Raw genomic sequence first — 24,005 nt, forward strand, 5'->3', positions numbered from 1 at the left:
GAGTAGCGCAGTCTAAAGCTCTTCCTTCCAATAGGGAAAGAATAAATCCCACTTTGGTCTCCTCAGTGGGATAGTCTTTTTCAAGCAGCACCAAATGGTTGCGACATTGGTTAATGAAACCACGGAACGTTTTACTCTCCCCAGAGAACTTATGGGGAAGAGCCAACTTAGGTTGCGCCTGAGCGAGCCGTACTGCAGGAGTAAAAAATGCTGCTGCTTGATGGGCTGCACGTGCAGCTACTGTTTCAAGGTTAGCAGTTGAAGTGCCTTCCTCCACAGTTTTAAGTCTGGCCTCCAACTGCTGGATATACCGGTGCAATTGCTGAATATCAGACATTACAGCCAGACCCTTGGCGCACTCGTACTGTTACGAATGGACCTACTGATATGGTAAAAGATGAGAGTAAACCGATATCAATGGTCAGGGTCCACTGTGCAGTGGTGGTAAACTGCAGCTGATAGAATACAGCTCTACTGATATTCAACAAAGCCCCAGGTAATAATATACGCCTGTGTTACAGGTCACACAGGCGTTAACGCAGATATAATAAGTACTCAGAACCTGCGTGTGCAGTCTCTGTGTTCTACGCCACACAGAAGCTGTAGCATAATATATCGGGACCCTGTTAACTCACAGGACCCGAAGCGGGTAATAATATATAAAGGACAGGACCCTGTTAACTCACAGGACCAGATATGGCGCAATGCTCTCCTGTGACTTCACAGAAGTTAATATATGTTGCATACACAGTATTGATAGGGATAGGCCTACAGAACACTACCCGTATTCTGCTAGTATATGCTCTGGGTATATGCAGGAGTGAGCGTGTAGGGTACTGCTCCTATATCGGGATGTATTAGGGTGTAGCCGGTTAACCACCGGTCCCTTAGCAGCACAACCCCGATATCTATGGAATCCTGCCTAGCCGGCTTCTAACCCTAACTCGGTCTAGATGTGACCACGACGCCTCACCCTAACCTGCCTCCTGACCCTCAGTCAATCCGGTTGGACCTCGCCGCGTATCCCTACCTAAGATAGCTGTGTGCTGCTGAATGCACAAAGACGAGTGCGCACCTCCATGTGGGTGTCAGGGCTTTTATCACCTCTGTACCGCCCACAAGATGGAGGAACTACGTGTAGCCAGCCCCTTTGGCCAATGAGAGCCTTACACATCACTGATGATGTCACGGTGGCCAATAAGAACGTGCCACATCACTGATAACGTCACCGGCCAATAGGAATCTGCCACATCACCGATGATGTCACGGCGGCCAATGGGAACATGCCACATCACTGATGATGTCACGGCGGCCAATGGGAACGTACCACATCACCGATGATGTCACTGTGGCCAATAGGAACGTGCCACATCACTGACATGCTCAGATAGTGTCAAAAGACCCATAGGAATCCCGCACATGCTCAGTTCGCTATTTTTGACACTTAGTGTCAGAATTCCAAGAAGTCCTGGTCACCATCCGTGGCTCAGGAGATCGGGCCGAGCGACCTCGTGTACGGGTAGGAACAGCTCCAGAAGACAAATGAGGAGCCCCCGTACCCCGATTCGTGACACCTATGATGAGAATGGGGCTGTCACAGGCCAGCAAGTGTGGAAGCCTCATGGCAAAGTCATCAAGGAACTGAAGAGGGGGGGTCCTGGAGGGCAATACACAATTGTCACTCGCAGGGAGAAGGTCTGGAAAAGTCTGATAGTGTGGACCTCAAAAAAAGGGAAGATAAGGGAAGGTACTGTGGGGCTAACCTAAAATGCAAAGTAGCAGCAGTTGTCAAAATCAAAATTTTGGGGGAATTTAGTTTGGCTTGCTCTCATCTGGAGGAATTAGAAACTGTGGAGAAATCCAGTCCTTGTTGAATTTAATCAGAGTAAGTCTGTCTGCATTTTCTGTGGAGAGTCGTGTGTGCCTATCAGTGATGATTGCCCGAGCAAAACTGAAAACACGCTCTGACAACACACTAGCAGCTGGGCAGGCCAGCACCTCCAAGGCGTATAAGGAGAGGTGCATTTAGTTTATCAGGCAGCACAAAATGTTAGTAGTACTGCTTTGTATTTGGCAAGCCCAATAGCAACATGTTAATATGGTTGATGTGGACAGAACAAGCCAGGCTGTGAACCCCTAAATATTGTGGAAACAGGACCAGTGCATTCAGTGTATGAGGCAGCACTAAATGCTAGAGTACTGCTTTGTATTTGCAAAGAACACTAGCAACGTATTAATGTGGCTGATGTGGATGCCACAAGCCAGGCTGTGAACCCTTAAATATTGTGGAAACAGGACCAGTGCGTTTAGTGTATTAGGCAGCACTAAATACTAGAGTACTGCTTTGTATTTGCAAAGGACACTAGCAATGTACAGTTATGTGGCTGATGTGAACGCCACAAGCCAGGCTGTGAACTCCTAAGTATTTTGGAAACCGGACCGGTGCATTTAATGTATCAGGCAGCACTAAATGCTAGAGTACTGCTTTGTATTTGCAAAGGCCACTAGCAACGTATTAATGTGGCTGCTGTGGATGGCACAAGCCAGGCTGTGAACTCCTAAATATTGTGATAAAAGGTCCCGATTCCCTACCTAATCCACAATCTATTCTTACCTGCTGTGACCTTGTTCAGTGTTTTTAGCTCTTAAAAGAGCTATTGTATTCTGGATGGTACTATGGAGGTAGCGACACGCTCCTTTAAACTCTGTCCCTGCTCGAAAATCTGTCCCTCCCTATACTACACTGACACAGCAGGTAGCTCTTAAAAGGGCTTTTGTGTTATTAAGAGGCCTAACCCTCTCCCTAGCAGCTGCTCACTATATCTCTATACTGATACAACGCTGGTGTCAGATACAATGTGCGCAAAATGATGGCGGAAGGGCTTCTATAGACCCTATGACGATGTGCGGCCAGCCAATCACAGTAATGCCACAACCAAGATGGATGCGGCATTACTGTGAATGGGTTAAGAAGCCCAGCATGTTTAATGGCTGGAAATCAGGTGCCAAACCTGCTGGGCGGGACATACGAATATATTAAGGAGAATACACATAAACTCGCAATATAACGAGTAATACGAATACCGCATTATCCATGCGAGTAGTGAATAGTAACACTCGCTCATCACTAGGTGCTGTCTTTGTGCTCAAAGATGCAGGATTACATGAGCCAATCTTTTTTTCTTGGTATTATGCTGGAATGTGCCCTCAACCATTGAGCAGCAATTATGGTCCTGTACAGAATGTACATGTCTTTCCCAGCTCACTGTGCAAAGGTTTTCGATAGCCGTGATGGACCCTTGTCACCAGGACAGATAAAGTTTCACAGTTGGGTGCTAAGTCTGGTTCAACCTCCAAGCAGTGGTTATCCACCTCATACACCAGAGAAGGAAGATGGCAAAGCTGAGCTTGTGCTGTGCTCATTCAAGAGAAATCAAAGAAACAATCATGTGACCTGTGCTCGGGGATCGTCCTCAGAGGAAACATTTTGAACATGAAAGAATTTAAGAAACTGCCATGCCAGAAGGAAAGTTAACTTAACCCCTTAAAGACAAAGTCAAGTTTGAACTTAATGCCCAGACCATTTTTTACAATTCTGACCAGTATTCCTTTATGAGGTTATAACTCTGGAACGCTTCAAATTTCACAATTTTCAAACTTTTAATTTTTCTGTCCTTAAACCAGAGAGTTACGTCACACAAAGTAGTTATTGAATAAAGCTTACCACATCAGCGCAATTTTTGAAACATAATTTTTTGGTTAGGAAGTTACAAAATTTACAAAACCATTTTTTTTCGAGACCACGTCACATTTGAAGTAACTGAGAGGCCTAGGTGACAGAAAATACCCAAAAGTGACACTATTCTGAAAACTACACCTCTCTTACTGCTCAAAACCACATTCAAAAAGTTTTGTAACCCTCAAGATGCTTCACAGGAGCTAAAGCCATGTGGAATGAAAAAATGAAAAAAAAAAACATAAATTAACATTTTACCTAAAAATGTTGCTTTAGCCACAATTATTCACTTTTACAAGAAACCACATGACAAAATGGACCCAAAACTTATTTACCCAGTTTCTCATGAGCGCGGTGAAATGGGAGGGCCCGGAAAAGGAGGAGCAATATTTGAATTTTGGAAAGCAAATTTGGCTAAAATCGATTACGTGCACCATGTTGCATTTGCAGGGTCCCTAAGGTAGCTAAACAACAGAAACCCCCACAAGGAACCAAATTTTGGAAACTAGACCCTTTAAGGATTTTTTAGGGGTATAGAGAGCATTTTTAACCCACAGGTACTTCACAGAATTTTATAACATTAGGTCATCATATTGAAAATTTTCATTTTTTTACAAAACTGTTGCTTTAGCACTAATTTTCTCACTTTTTCAATAGATAACACCAAAGAGCGGACTCCACAGTGTGTTATCCACTTTCTTATGCACACAGCGTTACCTCACATGTAGTCAAAAAATTCTGTTTGGACAAACGGCAGACCTTGGAAGGGAAGGAGCAATATTTGAATTTGGAAAGCAAATTTGTCTGTATTTGGAATAGATTGTCATATTTTTCAGAGCCTATGTGATACAAGAACAACGGAAAACAAACATAAATGGGTTTTTTTGAAAAATCTACCCTGTAATGTATTTATCTAGGGAGGTAGTGAGTAGTTTTCCACCACTATTTTGTATGCAGTTGAGGCAGCACACGCATGTGCCTATTATAGATGGTGCCCCATTTGGTCTTCAGGGTAATACTGATGGAATTCCAAGACCGATTCGAAGCTTACAGAGACATTGAGCTACCAAACAAGAAAATCTTTAGAGGAATTATTACTCACAAAGGGGGGCATGCCCCTAAAAACACATTTGCTAATTATAAAATTTGGTCTTGCTAACAAAACAGTTATCTCACAATTGCATATACTGTAGCAGGAAGAATAAACTGTACTAGTGTGAAGGGCAAAATGTTCAAAATGTGGAGGAAAATGCAGCTACGATGTGGCAAACCTGAGTTAGTTCCAAGGATGAAAGAACACCAGCAGGGCAAGAAGGACAGGTTTATTATTCAGAGACTGGTCGTACAACGTCTTCCTAGCCCCATCAATCACTATATGAGGGACGGATATGCCAAGCGACATGGTACACCATAACAGGCTCCTGCCCGCCAAGGTAGTGCTTGTGAGTGACCGAGTCCTAGAAAGTTGTCAAATGATCAGACTTTTCAAGAACATTAGTGGGATCCACATTCTGGAGTATGCAGATGTGGGCATGTGGATGAGGATTTGTCTGAACAATAGTTTGGATTGGGATAATTGTGGCCTGGAATTATTTCTGAAATGGGGTAAAATGAGTTCTACTGCATAAAAATAGTAATTTTTATTTTACACGTAATAAATAGAATCTCTACTGGAGTCCACTAACAGAAAATATAAATTATGTGGAAAAAAAGATGCTATTACACAATTTGGGGGAAGTGATGCCAATTCAATAATGCGAGGTTGTGTGGAAGATCTCAAAACAGGGGGTGACACAAAGGCCTGGTTTAGAGGGGCACGTGGGGCAGTAGTAGCGAGAATCACTCCTTATGCCATGCTTCTGAAAAACCTGGCATCTTTTTTGTGGACAGTTGTTGGTGGGAGTGGAAGGGCTGAGGCAAATAAAATGGCCCTCAGACAGTGTCCGCACATCCTCCAACTTGAAGGCTTCGCCCTGTGCCTCCGAGTCAAAAAGTAGAAGCTCAATAATTGTCTTCTGATATTGGAGGAAAGCGAGTGGTCCTTGCAATTTTTTTATACAGCACAACTCTTTTATACGTGGCAAACTGGATGAGGTAGATTGCTACCTTTTTGAACCAGGCCCTTGTCTTGCACTTGACCAGATAAAACTGAAGCACCTGATCAGACAGATCTATGCCTCCTATGTACTTATTATAGTCTGCAACACAGAGCGGCTTCTTTGTCCCTAGTGGTGCCTCTGTCTCATACTGTCACATTGGTGTCCGCATGCAGGGTTGGTCAGCATGAATACGTCCTTGTGGTCCTTTTTTCACGGCAAAAAGATGGTCACTTGCTAGTGAGCAGGACGGACCCTTCCCAGATGTTTGGATACCAACTGAGATGGTTGACCAACTCTGTTTTTACTGATTGTGCCACAGGCCCCTGTATTTTCAACATAGAGGAATTTATAAAGGGAATTCTGGTGCAATAGTTATCAGTGTACACATTTTGGTTTATAAAGGAGGGAAAAATTTGTTACATTTACTTTCATCCCAGGAGCTGCTACAAAAGGGGGATATTGGGGGGAAAATGACTCGTTGGGATACCATAGTGGAGGGGGAACTGCAGTACTTGGGCCTGCCTCTGAAGCTCCAGCAGTGACGACTGACTCTGCTACCAACTGGCTGTGGGATCACGTGGAGGAAACCGAGTCGTCACCATCTGAAAATCCCTCGATTTTAGAAGCAGACTCCGTATCCGAGCCTGAACTGATGGCAGCAAGCAGCGAGTTTGCCTGCTCAGCGGTAAATGTTCTGCAAGCTATTATTTTTACCTTCCCTGACTAAATATATATTTTTTTAGATTTTGTTTTTTAGTTTTTTGTTGTTTTTTTAACCTTAACCCTGGTCTAAGAAAGAAAAATAAAAATTAGAAAATCAAGAAAACACCCCCAAAAAATTCTAACTAGGGGAATGACAAAAGGTGGGGATGGTCAAGGAAGTGATGACGGTATTTGGGGATATCGGGAACAATTTAGGGAGATTTATAATAAATTTGATTTATTTTTTTTCACACGCAGCAGATGTAGTCTCTCTCTCTCAAGATCAACTACAAGGGAGAGAAGAGAGAGGCATTTCTCTAAATATTTTGGGTATTTGATCACTGTGATAAAATCTACCACAGTGATCAAATGCCAGGAACCAATGAAATAGGTTGCTATGTGGAGGATGCAGATTTTGGAAAGTGCACTGTGTATGTGCCCGCCATTTTGGAGCAGCAGAGAACAAGGGCCCGTGGGGGAACTGGAATTTTATTCAGGTACCGGAGGAGGACACTTCTGGCTCATCTGAAATGTTTGATCATGTCAGATGGGACAGAAGAAGATGATTTTGGAGCCGCTATTTGACAAGCTGGGGGGGCTGGTGGAGACATTAATGGGGATCGTGCACTGGGCAAAAATTGGGGGAAGACTCGGGGAGTACTCTATCTCTCATCTGATGTGTTTGATCATGTCAGATGTAAGAGAGATCACCAGATGGCGACACTTCTTGGAGGCCACACAGAGCATGTGCCTGCCATTTTTCAGACTAAAGACGAAGAGGGGTGTAAGGGGGAACCGTGGCAGCACCGAGTGACCGGATGGGATCAGTGGAGGTCATTTTTCTCCCATGTGACATATCTGATCATGTCAGATGTGAGAAAAAGCATTTTTCACCGATTACATTTACTTCCATGTGTTCGCTGCTATAACTGTGTATAATGGCGATCACATGACCGAGGACTGGAAAAAACAGCCGAAATCATGATCTCCAGGAACTCCGTTTCCACCGGTAGCTGAAACCCCAGAGATTTTTCAATGCTGGGGGGGGGGCTACAGGCTTTTTCCTTACCGCTGTTTTAAAATGGCAATATGGAATAAGTACCCTTTCCTGTCGCTGTTTTAATCCGCACTGGGGTTAAAAAAAGTAATGACATAATTGGTTATTTATTTTTTAGACACAAATATATTCATAGACCAAGGCTTGAAAGTTTGTGAACCCTTCAGAATTTTCAGCATACATTTGACTTAAAACATGACATTTAACTGTCTAAGCAAAGTGGATGTAATTTAATGAAAACTGCCCCTGCTGTGCGTCTGAAGACGCTGCTGAACTGTGCGGTTTTCTGTTTTGTTTTTTCTTTAGTGGCTTCGATTTGGAGTCTACAAAAATCCATGTAAAAAACTGCAGTTATTTTCTTAATGGCAGAATCAAAGCTTTTCTGTATGCACCATAAAAACACTGAAAAACTCGGCTTCACATCTGCCTCCAAAACACCTCATATAAGGGGAAAAAGCATAAAAAATGCAGCAATAACCAGGAGATTGTTATTGTATACTGAGGTTTTGACACCTGAAGAAAATCACCTCAGTATTTATGTAACATGTGAACACGGCCTCACAGACACAAAGCGAGATGTCGTACAGTGAAGCCCCATAAAGAGGAGGAAGTTCTGGCTGCTACAACTATGAAGGAGCAAATATAACCCCGCAGCTCCCAACCGTCCCGGCTCCAGCGGACACAAATGGATTTGGGTATGTGCCCTGCAGTCTCGGGCGGCGGCTGAATGTCCCTCACTGCCACCGACCCTCTGACAACCTTTTGCCCGGGAGAAAGGAAAGGGAAATGTGAGCGGAGGGAATAATGCACCGAGCAGAGGTTATCCTCCTTCTATGCTCTGCTGACAGGACCTGTGATGATGTCACAGTCATGTGATCAGTCACATGGGAGGGAGGAGTCAGAGGGGAGTTTTTAGGAAGTGAGGTGATTTCCTCTGTAGGAAGCCGCTGCATGTAAGAGAAGAATCTGGAGGAGAAGTCTGCACTGGAGACCGGTAATGAGGGGACGGAGGGAACAGGACTCAGTGCTGGGGAAAAGGACCGGGGCTCTCTACACATAGGAAACAGCCGGAAACACAGGAGAAGCTGGAGGAGAAGTCTGCACTGGAGACCGGTAATGAGGGGCCGGGGACGGAGGGAACAGGACTCAGTGCTGGGGGGAAAGGACTGGGGCTCTCTGCACATAGGAAACAGGAGAAGCTGGAAGAGAAGTCTGCACTGGAGACCGGTAATGAGGGGACGGAGGGAACAGGACTCCGTGCTGGGGGAAAGGACCGGGGCTCTCTACACATAGGAAACAGCCGGAAACACAGGAGAAGCTGGAGGAGAAGTCTGCACTGGAGACCGGGAATGAGGGGACGGAGGGGACAGGACTCAGTGCTGGGGGGAAAGGACTGGGGCTCTCTACACATAGGAAACAGCCGGAAACACAGGAGAAGCTGGAGGAGAAGTCTGCACTGGAGACCGGTAATGAGGGGCCGGGGACGGAGGGAACAGGACTCAGTGCTGGGGGAAAGGACCGGGGCTCTCTGCACATAGGAAACAGGAGAAGCTGGAAGAGAAGTCTGCACTGGAGACCGGTAATGAGGGGACGGAGGGAACAGGACTCCGTGCTGGGGGAAAGGACCGGGGCTCTCTACACATAGGAAACAGCCGGAAACACAGGAGAAGCTGGAGGAGAAGTCTGCACTGGAGACCGGGAATGAGGGGACGGAGGGGACAGGACTCAGTGCTGGGGGAAAGGACCGGGGCTCTCTACACATAGGAAACAGCCGGAAACACAGGAGAAGCTGGAGGAGAAGTCTGCACTGGAGACCGGGAATGAGGGGCCGGAGGGAACAGGACTCAGTGCTGGGGGGAAAGGACCGGGGCTCTCTACACATAGGAAACACAGGAGAAGCTAGAGGAGAAGTCTGCACTGGAGACCGGTAATGAGGGGCCGGGGACGGAGGGAACAGGACTCAGTGCTGGGGGAAAGGACCGGGGCACTCTACACATAGGAAACACAGGAGAAGCTAGAGGAGAAGTCTGCACTGGAGACCGGTAATGAGGGGCCGGGGACGGACGGAACAGGACTCAGTGCTGGGGGAAAGGACTGGGGCTCTCTACACATAGGAAACAGCCGGAAACACAGGAGAAGCTGGAGGAGAAGTCTGCACTGGAGACCGGTAATGAGGGGGCGGGGACGGAGGGAACAGGACTCAGTGCTGGGGGAAAGGACCGGGGCTCTCTACACTTAGGAAACAGCCGGAAACACAGGAGAAGCTGGAGGAGAAGTCTGCACTGGAGACCGGTAATGAGGGGCCGGGGACAGAGGGAACAGGACTCAGTGCTGGGGGAAAGGACTGGGGCTCTCTACACATAGGAAACAGCCGGAAACACAGGAGAAGCTGGAGGAGAAGTCTGCACTGGAGACCGGTAATGAGGGGCCGGGGACGGAGGGAACAGGACTCAGTGCTGGGGGAAAGGATGGGGGCTCTCTACACATAGGAAACAGAAGAGAAGCTGAAGAAGTCTGCACTGGAGGCCAATAATGAAGAGCCGGGGATGGAGCGATAATAAGTACAATGGCTGCAATCGCCCCAGGCCCTCGAGCATACGAGGCCCAAAAGGTCTCTTTGGCTTATATGAAAATATCAGTGCTACTAAACACCTGCAGTATTTGGCAGCTGTATAGGAGCTTTTGCATTGAGGCCTATGAGCTTCAAGTAATTATCGTCCAGAGTGCTCAGCACTGGGACATACTAAAAAGAATGATGAAAAGGAATAAATAAAAAGAATGAAGATAACTTATTAGGTGCATATTATGTAGATGTATAAAAGGTTTCTTTGGCAAGTTAGACATGGAATGAACATTATATATGAGCATTATAGGTGTGCCAATGATCAGGAAACATATTTAGATAATAGCAAAATGAAGGCATATGCCATATAACCAGGTGTATATTACATTACCTGAGCATTATAGGTGTGGAATGATCATGAAATATCTGTAGATAATAGGAGAATGAACGCATATGGCATATAACCAGGTGTATATTACGTTACCTGAGCATTATACGTGTGGAATGATCATGAAATATCTGTAGATAATAGACGAATGAACACATATGGTATATAACCAGGTGTACACCGTGTTTTTCCAAAAATAAGATCTCCCCCCAAAATAAGCCCTAGCAGGGATTTTTAGCATTTTCGGAGCAAGGCTTAAATATAAGCCCTCCCCCGAAAATAAGCCCTAGTCGCGGTTCAGTAATGAAGTGTCCGTGCAGCTAAAAAAGTTACAGATACAGGACACTTCATTATAGACAGCGGCACCCCGCAATCACTCACCTGACGCTGAGCGGCAGGACCCACAGTGATCGCACACCCGCACACATCAGCTCTCACACACACACAAACATCGGATCACACACACATCAGCTCTCACACACACAGCAGATCTCACACACACACACACACACACACAATCAGATCTCACACACAAACATCCGATCTCTCTCTCATACACACACACACCAGATCTCACACACAAACATCCGATCTCACACACACACACACAAACATCAGCTCTCATACACACACAAACATCGGATCACAAACATATCAGCTCTCACACACACACACACACACACACACACACACACACACAGCAGATCTCAAACACACACACACACAATCAGATCTCACACACAAACATCCGATCTCACACACACACACCAGATCTCACACACAAACATCCGATCTCACACACAAACAACGGATCGCACACATAATCAGATCGAGATCGCACACACAAACATCGGATCGCACACACATCAGATCGCATACATACTTACCTCATCCAGCAATACCAATCTCTCCTCGCCGGCAGAATCCTGAGAGGCAGTTCGGTTGAGCGCAACGGCCTGCAGAACAGGACCTGCGGCCGGACACGTGACTTGCTCTCATCATTCCCTACGGCCGGAAGCACTGGATGTGATGTCATGTGTGCGTGTGTGCGATTGGCTGTGTGTGTGTGTGTGTGTGTGTGTGTGTGATCGGCTATGTGTGTCTGTGATCTGCTGTATGTGTCTGGCGATCGGCTATGTGTCTGCTGTATGTGTCTGCGATCTCCTGTATGTGTCTGCGATCTCCTGTATGTGTCTGCGATCGGCTGTGTGTGTCTGCGATCGGCTGTTTGTGTCTGCGATCGGCTGTGTGTGTGATTTGCTGTGTGTGTCTGCGATTTGCTGTGTGTGTGATTTGCTGTGTATGTAATTTGCTGTGTGTGTCTGGGATCTGCTGTGTGTGTGATTTGCTGTGTGTGTCTGGGATCTGCTGTGTGTGTGATTTGCTTTGTGTGTCTGGAATCTGCTGTGTGTGTGTGTGATTTGCTGTGTGTATGATTTGCTGTGTGTGTCTGGGATCTGCTGTGTGTGTGATTTGCTGTGTGTATGTCTGGGATCTGCTGTGTCTGGAATCTGCTGTGTGATTTGCTGTGTGTGTGATTTGCTGTGTGTGGGATTTGCTGTGTGTCTTGGATCTGCTGTGTGTGTGTGTGTGTGATTTGCTGTGTGTGTCTGGGATCTGCTGTGTATGTGTCTGATTTGCTGTGTGTGTCTGGGATCTGCTGTGTGTGTGATTTGCTGTGTGTGTCTGCGATCTGCTGTGTGTGTGATTTGCTGTGTGTGTCTGCGATCTGCTGTGTGTGTGTGATTTGCTGTGTGTGTCTGGGATCTGCTGTGTGTGTGATTTGCTGTGTGTGTCTGCGATCTGCTGTGTGTGTGATTTGCTGTGTGTGTCTGGGATCTGCTGTGTGTGTGATTTGCTGTGCGTGTCTGGGATCTGCTGTGTGTGTGATTTGCTGTGTGTGTCTGCGATCGGGCTGTGTGTGTCAGCGTGTCAGCCAGCAGCACTGGAGAATGGCGTGTAGCAACCACTGGAGATCACAGGAGGACCTGGGAGCCACGCAGACGTCCGAGTCTGGTGAGTACAAGTCTCCTGGGAAGTGGGGGGTCTGCTTTTTTGGGGATAAACTTACCCCCCAACCGTGTTTCTCCAAGAATAAGACCTCCTCCAAAAATAAGCCCTAGTGCTTTTTTGGGAGGCAAAAAAGATATAAGACAGTGTTTTATTTTTGGAAAAACACGGTATTATGTTACCTGAGTATTATAGGTGTGGAATGATCATGAAATATCTGTAGATAATAGGAGAATGAATGCATATGGCATATAACCAGGTGTATATTATGTTACCTGAGTATTATAGGTGTGGAATGATCATGAAATATCTGTAGATAATAGGAGAATGAACGCATATGACATATAACCAGGTGTATATTATGTTACCTGAGCATTATAGGTGTGGAATGATGATGAAATATCTGTAGATAATAGGAGAATGAACACATATGGCATATAACCAGGTGTATATTATTTTACCTGAGCATTATAGGTGTGGAATGATCATGAAATATCTGTAGAGTACAGGAGAATGAACGTATATAGCATATAACCAGGTGTATATTATGTTACCTGAGCATTATAGGTGTGGAATGATCAAGAAAGATCTATAGATTACAGGAGAATGAACACATATGGCATATAATCAGGTGTATATTATGTTACCTGAGCATTATCGGTGTGGAAAGATCATGAAATATATGTAGATAATAGGAGAATAATAATAAATAATAATAATAATCTTTATTTCTATAGCGCCAACATATTCCGCAGCGCTTTACAATTCAGGAGGCTCATATACATATACATATGATATACATAAACATATACAAACAAGTAAATATTATAGAAGATACAATATTTAAAAGGAAAAATGGCAACCCTGCTCGTGAGAGCTTACAATCTACAATGAAATGGGGGGAGGGGCAAGGTACAAGTGCTTATTTACAATGACAGTCCAGCCAGCTCATCGGGGATAGATAATGGCTTCCTGGACCAGTTGGCCAGAGCCTTGAGATGCATTTGGGTGCCATGGAGTTTGACGTGGGGTTATGTTCTGAGAAGTTGTAGAGGGATTAGGTGAAATTAGTTTGGCTAGGGAGTATGAGAGGCCGCCCTAAAAAGATAAGTTTTTAGGGAGCGTCTGAAGCTGAGTAAGTTGTGATTTGTCGTAACTTCTTGGGATAGAGCGTTCCAGAGGTTTGGTGCAGCTCGGAAGAAGTCTTGGATTCGGGAGTGGGAGGTTCGAATTAGTGTGGATGTTAGTCGAAAGTCATTTGCAGAGCGTAGAGAACGGGTGGGGTGATAGACAGAGAGGAGGGTGGAGATGTAGGGGGGTGCTGCACTGTGGAGAGCTTTGTGGGTGAGAACAAGCAGTTTGAATTGGATCCTGTGATATATGGGCAGCCAGTGCAATGACTGGCAAAGAGCAGAGGCATCCGAGTAGCGGTTAGCCAGATAGGTGACCCTGGCTGCTGCATTAAGGATGGATTGTAGAGGGGAGAGTCTAGTTAGGGGGAGACCAATTAATAGAGAGTTACAGTAGTCAAGGCGAGAGTGGATCAGGGCCACGGTGAGGGTTTTTGTCATTTCGATTGTGAGAAAGGGGCGGATTCTAGCGATGTTCTTGAGGTGCAAGCGGCAGGTGCGGGCAAGAGATTGTATGTGGGAGGTGAAGGAGAGATCAGTGTCAAGTATAACACCCAGACAGCGGGCCTGCAGCCTAGGACTTATCGTTGTGCCACACACAGAGAGGGAGATGTCAGGTTTAGGAAGGTTGCGAGATGGAGGGAACAGCAGAAGTTCAGTTTTGGAAAGGTTAAGTTTCAGATAGAGAGCACACATGACATTGCAAACTGCAGTCAGGCAGTCACTTGTGTTCTGTAGTACAGCGGGGGTGAGCTCAGGGGATGAGGTGTATAGCTGTGTGTCATCAGCATAAAGATGGTACTGGAAGCCAAATCTGCTGATGGTCATTCCAATTGGGGCAGTGTAGAGGGAGAACAGAAGAGGGCCAAGGACTGAACCTTGAGGGACCCCAACAGTGAGAGGGAGAGGAGAAGATGTGGAGCCAGCAAATGATACGCTGAATGAGCGGCCAGAAAGATATGAAGAGAACCAGGAAAGAACAGTGTCCTTTAGGCCGATAGAATGGAGCATAGAGAGAAGGAGATGGTGGTCAACAGTGTCGAAGGCTGCAGAGAGGGCAAGAAGAATAAGCAGAGAGTGGTCACCGTTACGTTTTGCTGTCAAAAGGTCATTGGTCACTTTGACAAGGGCAGTTTCTGTTGAGTGTAAAGGGCGGAAGCCAGACTGTAAAGGATCTAGAAGAGAGTGAGTGGAAAGGTAGCGGGTGAGGCGAGAGTAGACCAGGCGCTCCAAGAGTTTAGAGATGAAGGGGAGATTGGAGACTGGTCTGTAGTTGCTTGTGCAGGACGGATCAAGGGAAGGTTTTTTTAATAATGGAGTAATAATAGAGTGTTTGAGGGAGGAAGGGAAGATACCAGAAGAGAGAGAGAGATTGAAGATTTTAGTTAGGTGAGTGGTGACAACCGGAGAGAGTGTCTGGAGTAGGTGTGAGGGGAAGGGATCAGTAGGGCAAGTGGTAGGATGAGAAGAAGAGAGGAGCCTAGAGACTTCCTCATCTGTGACTGGGTCAAATGTGGAAAGTGAGCTGGATGGGATATGGGGAGGGATGGGATTCACAAAGCTTGTTGACTGGGAGCTGATCTCTTGGCGGATGTTTTCTATTTTCTCTGTGAAATACGAGGCCAGGTCATCAGCATGAAGGTCTGTGATAGGGGTCTGTGCTTTGGGACTGAGGAGGGAGTGAAAGGTGTCAAAGAGCTTTTTTTGGATTGTTGGCTAGTGAGGAGATAAGGGTGGTGAAGTAGGTCTGTTTGGCGAGGTGAAGGGAAGAGTTGTAGGTCCTTAACATGAACTTGTAGTGGATGAAGTTTTCTGGTGTGCGGGATTTCCTCCATAGGCGCTCGGCACACCTAGAGCATCGCTGGAGAAATCGAGTTTGTAATGTGAGCCAAGGTTGTTTTACTCGGTGTTTGGAGGTTCTGAGGGTGAGGGGTGCTACTTGGTCCAGGGTGCTTCCGAGTGTGTCATTGTAGTGCTTTACAGCCAGATTAGGACATGAACGTGAGGAGATAGGGGATAGTGATAAGTGTAGAGAGTCTGTAAGTGTTTGAGAGTCAATGGCCTGTAGGTTTCTGAATGTGTGATAGGTGGCAGTGTGTTGGGGTGGGCGAGGGTTTGTGAGCTTGAAGGAGAGGATGTTGTGGTCAGAGAGGGGAAGAGGTGAGTTGTCAAAGTCAGAGATTGAGCAGAGGCGGAAAAAGACCAGGTCAAGGGTGTTACCATCTTCATGTGTCTCAGAGGATGAGAGCTGTGAGAGGCCAAGGGAGGTGGTGAGAGATAGAAGCTGGGATGCAGATGGGGAGGTGGGGCTGTTAATGGGGATGTTGAAGTCTCCTAGGATCAGGGTTGGCAATTCAGAGGACATAAAGTGTGGCAGCCAGGCTGAAAAGTGGTCAAGGAACTGGATGGGTGAGCCTGGTGGACGGTATATGACAGCTACTCTGAGGGGAAGGGGATGGAAGAGTCTGATGGTGTGGACCTCAAAGGATGGGAATGAGAGTGATGGAGCTGGGGGGATGACCTGGAAAGTGCACTGTGGGGACAGTAGTAAGCGGACTCCACCACCCTGTCTGTTTCCAGGAGAATGAACGCATATGCCATATAACCAGGTGTATATTATGTTACCTGAGCATTATAGGTGGGGAATGATCATGAAATATCTGTAGATAATAGGAAAATGAAGGCATATGTCATATAACCAGGTGTATATTATGTTACCTGAGCATTATAGGTGTGGAATGATCATGAAATATATGTAGATAATAGGAAAATGAAGGCATATGTCATATAACCAGGTGTATATTATGTTACATGAGCATTATAGGTGTGGAATGATCATGAAATATCTGTAGATAATAGGAGAATGAACACATATGACATATAACCAGGTGTATATTATGTTACCTGAGCATTATAGGTGTGGAATGATCATGAAATATATGTAGATAATAGTAAAATGAAGACATATGCCATATAACCAGGTGTATAGTACGTTACCTGTGCATTATAAGTGTGGAATGATCATGAAATATCTATAGATAGGAGAATGAACACATATGCCATATAACCAGGTGTATATTATGTTACCTGAGCATTATATGTGTGGAATGATGATGAAATATCTGTAGATAATAGGAGAATGAACACATATGCCATATAACCAGGTGTATATTATGTTACCTGAGCATTATATGTGTGGAATGATGATGAAATATCTGTAGATAATAGGAGAATGAACACATATGGCATATAACCAGGTGTATATTACGTTACCTGAGCATTATAGGTGTGGAATGATCATGAAATATCTGTAGATAATAGGAAAATGAATGCATATGGCATATAACCAGGTGTATATTATATTACTTGAGCATTATAGGTGTGGAATGATCATGAAATATATGTAGATAATAGGAGAATGAACGCATATGGCATATAACCAGGTGTATATTACGTTACCTGAGCATTATAGGTGTGGAATGATCATGAAATATCTGTAGATAATAGGAAAATGAATGCATATGGCATATAACCAGGTGTATATTATGTTACTTGAGCATTATAGGTGTGGAATGATCATGAAATATATGTAGATAATAGTAAAATGAAGTCATATGCCATATAACCAGGTGTATAGTACGTTACCTGTGCATTATAGGTGTGGAATGATGATGAAATATCTGTAGATAATAGGAGAATGAACACATATGGCATATAACCAGGTGTATATTATGTTACCTGAGCATTATAGGTGTGGAATGATCATGAAATATCTGTAGATTACAGGAGAATGAACGTATATAGCATATAACCAGGTGTATATTATGTTACCTGAGCATTATAGGTGTGGAATGATCAAGAAAGATCTATAGATTACAGGAGAATGAACACATATGGCATATAATCAGGTGTATATTATGTTACCTGAGCATTATAGGTGTGGAATGATCAAGAAAGATCTATAGATTACAGGAGAATGAATGCATATGGCATATAATCAGGTGTATATTATGTTACCTGAGCATTATAGGTATGGAATGATCATGAAATATATGTAGATAATAGGAGAATTAACACATATGGCATATAATCAGATGTATATTATGTTACCTGAGCATTATAGGTGTGCAATGATCAGGAAATATATATAGATAATAGGAAAATGAAGGCATATGCCATATAACCAGGTGTATATTACGTTACCTGAGCATTATAGGTTTAGAATGATCATGAAATATCTGTAGATTACAGGAAAATGAACACATATCCCATATAACCAGGTGTATATTATGCTACCTGAGCATTATAGTTGTGGAATGAACATTTAATAATAATAATAATAATCTTTATTTCTATAGCGCCAACATATTCCGTAGCGCTTTACAATTCAGGAGGATCCTATACAAACAAGTAACAGTTATAGAAATACAATATTTAGAGGGGAAAAAAATACAACCCTGCTCGTGAGAGCTTACAATCTACAATGAGGTGGGGGGAGAGGCAAGGTTCAAGTGCTTATTTACAATGACAATCCAACCATCTCACGGAAATGGGGCTGGATAATGGTTTCCTGGACCAGTGGGCCCGAGCCTTTAGATGCCTTTGGGTGCCATGGAGTTTGATGTGGAGCTATGTTGTGAGAGGTTGTAGAGGGACTATGTGAATCGAATCTGATTAGGGAGTGTGATAGGCCGCCCTAAAAAGATGCGTCTTTAGGGTGCGTCTGAAGCTGAGTAAGTTGTGATTTGTCCTAACTTCTTGGGGTAGAGCGTTCCAGAGGGTTGGTGCAGCTCGGAAGAAGTCTTGGATCCGGGAGTGGGAGGTTCGAATTAGTGTGGATGTTAGTCGAAAGTCGCTTGCAGAGCGTAGAGAACGGGTGGGGTGATAGACAGAGAGGAGGGTGGAGATGTAGGGGGGTGCCGCACTGTGGAGAGCTTTGTAATATATGTAGATAATAGGGGAATGAACACATTTCTTAGAATCAATCTTATAATCTTATAACCTTAATCAAAGTGGGAGTTGATCAGGGCTACGTTGAGGGTTTTTATTGTTACCATGGTTAGAAAGGGGCGGACTCTAGAAATGTTCTTCACGTGCAAGGGAGAAGAGATTGTATATAGGAAGTGAAGTAGTGATCGGTGTCAAACATGACACCCAGACAGTGAGCCTGCTGACTAGGCGTTATCTTGGTGCCGCACACTGAGAAGGAGATGTCAGATTTAGGGAGGTTAGTGGAGGGCGGGAGCAGAAGAAGTTCAGTTTTGGAAATGTTTAGTTTCAGATAGAGAGTGGACATGATATTGGAGACTGCGGTTAGACCGTTATTGGTGTTCTTTTGTACCGCAGAGCTAAGGTCAGGGGCTGAAGTGTATAATTGTGTGTCATCAGCATAGAGATGGTACTGGAAGCCAAGTCTGCTGATGGTCTGTCCAACAGGTGCCGGATACAGAGAAAAGAGAAGAAGACCAAGGACTGAACCCTGAAGGACCCCAACAGTGAGAGGAAGAGGGGAGAAAGTGGAGCCAGCAAATGATACACTGAAAGAGCAGTCAAAGATAGGAAGAAAACCAGGAGAGAGCCATGTCATTGATGCCGATGGACTGCAGCATAGAGGGTAGGAGATGGTTGTCAACTGTGTCAAAAGCTGCAGAGAGATCAAGAAGAATAAGTAGAGAGTGGTCACCATTACATTTTGTTGTCAGAACGCTATTGGTCACTTTGAGAGCAGTTTTTGTAGAGTGTAGGGGGTAGAAAAATTAATACAGCCACTGCTATGGTATTTGAAGGTACAGTAAATACTAAATCAGCAAAAATACCTAAAATATAACCTTTATTGGTTTCTCTAAAAAAGGAAAGGAATACCTTACCTCATAGAATATAAAAACAATGTCTGCTGCAGAGACTGAGGTACTGCAACACCCTTCAATCACATCAAGGGATTAATACACTCTGCCACATGACACGTCAGTGTTATGAATGGTACAAACAGGTATTACATCTGACCACAAAGGTACACACTGGTTCTGCACAATTGGCAGTGTATATGAGTAATAAACAGTTGTTTCCACTAATCACACTGCCTATACAACAATGCACCAATACCCCTACCCATTAAAGGGGATTAATGCACATTGATAAACAGATATCCAAACCACCAGCCTGGTGTCCAGGCATCTAACCAAATATGTACTCAGGGTTCAGATGAAACATGACAATGCTCTGAGATAACCATACATAAGGATCCCAAATATAGCAATGTCCAGAAATGTGGAAAAGGAACAATCTCACCCGTTTCGGTGTGGCCTATTCCCACAAGGGTAGCTTATCCTCATTATAGGCGTCTCCACGACCCCTCATAAACTGGGCCTAGGATCCCTTTAGAGCACTTGCTGTCCCATCCCAAATTCTCCTCCTCCCGACGCGTTTCCTACTTTATTATTCATCAGGGGAGCTTGAAGAGATAAAAAGGTTTTCAATGTGGAAACCTCTCATGGGTTAACTAAAAAGAGACAAAAAACGGGACAATAAACAGGGGTTCCATAGACAAAAATCCCCTAAACACCTTTCCCTTAACTTAAGAAACCAGGAGAAGCAGACTTACCAGACGGTGACAGCATGAATCCTCTCTGCTGTACACCGCTGTCAGTATTTGCCATGTTTAAATAATCGCCGCTCTCCCGCCGGCGTCTGACGTCACATCCGTAACTGCGCTCCCCACTTCCGCCTATCGTGGTGGAACGCATACTGTCACGCTCCCCGGGTCCCCTGCCCTGCTCCCCGGCTCACCTGCCACGCTCCTCGGCTCCCCTGCCTCGCTCCCCGGTTCTTCGGTCCGGTCTCCGCCGCTCCCCGCTCTCCAGCCTCCATTGCCTGCGCTTCCCAGGCGTCCTGGTCCCCGCTCCCGGCGCCCGTCGGCTTCTCAGCCCCAGCCCGGCTCTGCTGCTTCCTCCTCACAGTTTCCTGCTCTGGCTTCTGGCACCCGGGCCGCGCGCATGCGCATTAGGGCGCGCGCGTGGTCATTGACCCTTTCTTAAAGGGCCAGCGTCCACTGACAGGAAATGATGCACACATGTACAGGGTATAAAGGGGTTTAGTGTCCAAGTGGGCGGGGCCTGTTCTTCGTGTTTCCCAAGCTAGGAGTCAGGTCTCCTTGTGTTCCTGTGAGATACTCACCTCTCTCTCTTCTAGAGCCGATCCTGCCTTGCCATCCGGTCCTGCCGAATCCCGCACCCCGAACGCTGCCTATCTGCCATCCTGACAGTCCGTACCATCTCTGATCCCTGTGGTGACCCGTCATCTCGCTCCAACGGTTCCGGACTCCGCCTGACATCATCTCGGCTTCCGAACCTGAGCTCCGTCACACGGACTACCATCAGTGACTCCGTGGTCCCAGGGACTTCTCCATTATACTCTTGTGCACGGACTCTCCTGCTACCTGTAGTGCTCCAGCTACCGGACCCCTTACCATCATCAAGGAGTTCGGCCCAGTGGATCCACCTCCTGGGTCTGCCCGTCCACCTGGCCCTAACAGTAAGAACAGGCCATGGATCCCGCTGAAGCACTAGCGGCCTTGCAGGAGGAACTCCAACGCCAGCGTGAGACCCAGACCCGCATGCTGAACTTCATGACTTCGGTGGACGCCCGCCTGAACACGCTACAAGCGTCAATTACATCTTCAGCATCTCGGGCTTCCACTAGCCAATCCACGGCTCCAGCCCCCGTGGCAGCCTCTTCGGATGCTTCCAGACTTCGTTTGGTCTCACCACCCCGGTACGCCGGAGATCCCAAGACCTGCAGGGGTTTCATAAACCAATGCTCCCTTCATTTCACGCAGCTGCCGCATTTGTTTGCCTCCGACCAAGCCAAGGTCGCGTTCATCATGTCCCATCTAGAGGGTGAGGCACTGGCGTGGATGAACCCCTTGTGGGAAAAGGAAGATCCTGTGACCACAAACATCCAGGAGTTCCTGCAGGCATTTCGTGGCACCTTTGATGAGCCCGGACGCGCCTCCGCGTCTGCCTCATCTCTTCTCCGGTTACGTCAGGGGACTCTGACGGTGGGTCAATACGCCATCCGTTTTCGCACCTTGGCTTCCTGAACTCAGGTGGAACAACGAGGCTCTAACCGCCGCCTTCTGGGAAGGACTCTCGGGTCGAATTAAAGATGAGCTGGCTGGCCGTGACGTACCGTCCACCCTGGATGCCCTGATTACCCTAGCGACTCGAGTGGACATTCGCTTTCAGGAGCGATCCAAAGAAGTGTCCCGTGAGAGACGTCCGGTACGGCATTCCTCTCCTCCGCAGAAGCCCGCCGTACTTCAGTCAACGGCATCTGGTGTCTCCGTCCACGAGCCCATGCAGATCGACCGTGTGCGGCAGTCTGAACAACGCCGAGCAGAGCGGCTCGCCAAGGGCCTCTGCTTCTACTGCAGAGAGGGCACACACCTGCTACGCTCCTGTCCAGAAAGGCCGGGAAACTCCAAAGCCTAGAGTTGGTAGGAGAGGCCACCCTAGGTGCTGGGACTCTCTCAGACCCGGTTATGTGGACTGTACAAGTGACAACGGGAGAGACGCGGTTCACGGCTGAGGCGTACCTCGATTCTGGGGCAGCAGGCAATTTCATCCAGCAAGCCACGGTGGACAAGTACCAGGTGCCTGTTACTCCACTCGACAAACCCCTCGTGATTGCCTCTGTGGATGGGAGACCCCTCTCTGACACCATCTCATGGATCACCAAGCCGGTCGAACTGCGTATCGGTGCCCTGCACACCGAGACCATCGCTCTCTACGTCCTTCCACACATGTCCCATCAAATCCTGCTGGGACTTCCCTGGTTACGGACACACGAGCCATCAGTCAGCTGGGGCACTGGTGAAATCACCCGATGGGGCTCTTCTTGCCATGAAAACTGTCTGAAGACCATACAACCCATCCGACGACCTCCGGTTCCAGAGTCCCTACCGGGACTGCCCTCGGCCTATTGGTCCTTCGCGGATGTCTTCGATAAAAAGGAATCAGAGGTACTTCCACCACATCGTCCATACGATTGTGCCATCGACCTGCTCCCGGGAACTACACCTCCTCGAGGACGGATATATCCGCTGTCTCCAGCCGAGACAAGGGCCATGTCTACCTACATCACAGAGAGCCTGGCAAGGGGATTCATTCGGAGATCCTCCTCTCCTGCTGGAGCAGGCTTCTTCTTCGTTAAGAAGAGAGAAGGCGACTTACGCCCATGCATAGACTACCGGGGATTGAACCAAATCACCGTGAAAAACAAGTATCCCCTGTCGCTCATCCCCGAATTGTTTGATCGGCTTAGAGGAGCTTGTGTGTTCACCAAGTTGGATCTTCGGGGTGCCTACAACCTGGTCCGCATCCGCTCTGGGGACGAATGGAAGACCGCGTTCAATACTCGCGATGGGCACTATGAATACTGCGTGATGCCCTTCGGCCTGTGTAACGCACCAGCAGTCTTTCAAGAATTGGTGAACGACGTTTTCCGGGACCTTCTCTACGTCTGTGTGGTGGTGTATCTGGATGATATCCTTGTCTTCTCTCCGGACCTCCAGACCCACAGAGAGAACGTGCAGCTGGTTCTACAACGACTGAGAGAGAATCGTCTGTACGCCAAGTACGAGAAGTGTGTCTTTGAGCAGTCTTCTCTCCCCATCCTGGGTTACATCATCTCCGATACCGGACTGCAGATGGATCCAAAGAAGGTCTCCTCCATTCTCAACTGGCCTCCTCCTTCTGGACTGAAGGCAATCCAACGCTTTCTGGGATTCGCCAACTACTACCGCCAGTTCATCCCTCACTTCTCTGCTCTGTCTGCTCCTCTCTCCGCCTTGACCAAGAAGGGGGCTAATCCAAAGGACTGGTCACCTGCGGCCGACGCCGCGTTTGGCTCTCTGAAGCGGGCATTTGCCTCCTCTCCTGTACTCCACCGTCCGGAGTTAAACCGCCAGTTCACCTTGGAGGTGGATGCCTCCTCCTCGGGAGCCGGAGCAGTGCTCATGCAGAAGTCCTCCTCCGGGAAGATGGTGACTTGCGGTTTCTTCTCCAAGAGCTTCTCAGCGCCTGAACGCAACTACACCATCGGTGACCGAGAACTATTGGCAGTCAAACTGGCTCTGGAGGAATGGCGCTACCTTCTGGAAGGAGCAGTGTACCCCGTTATTATTTACACGGACCACAAGAACCTGGAATACCTGCGGTCTGCTCAGCGACTGAACCCACGGCAAGCCAGGTGGTCCTTGTTCTTTGCCAGATTCGATTTCCAGCTCCATTTCCGACCCGCGGACAAGAATGTACGCGCTGA

At 46.7% G+C, this 24,005-nt stretch overlaps 1 protein-coding gene across 1 annotated transcript in view; it reads left to right on the top strand.

Annotated features, from left to right (window-relative positions):
- Nucleotides 1-24,005, top strand: part of LOC142312847 (uncharacterized) — a 142,064-nt gene that overhangs the window by 91,780 nt on the left and 26,279 nt on the right. The window contains exon 8 of the mRNA XM_075351835.1: nt 3,262-3,449. Within this exon, the coding sequence (XP_075207950.1) occupies nt 3,262-3,449 (188 nt within the window). The remainder of the gene's footprint in view (nt 1-3,261; nt 3,450-24,005) is intronic.

The sequence above is a fragment of the Anomaloglossus baeobatrachus genome, chromosome 5, assembly GCF_048569485.1.
Source record: "Anomaloglossus baeobatrachus isolate aAnoBae1 chromosome 5, aAnoBae1.hap1, whole genome shotgun sequence".
Lineage (NCBI taxonomy): Eukaryota > Metazoa > Chordata > Amphibia > Anura > Aromobatidae > Anomaloglossus > Anomaloglossus baeobatrachus.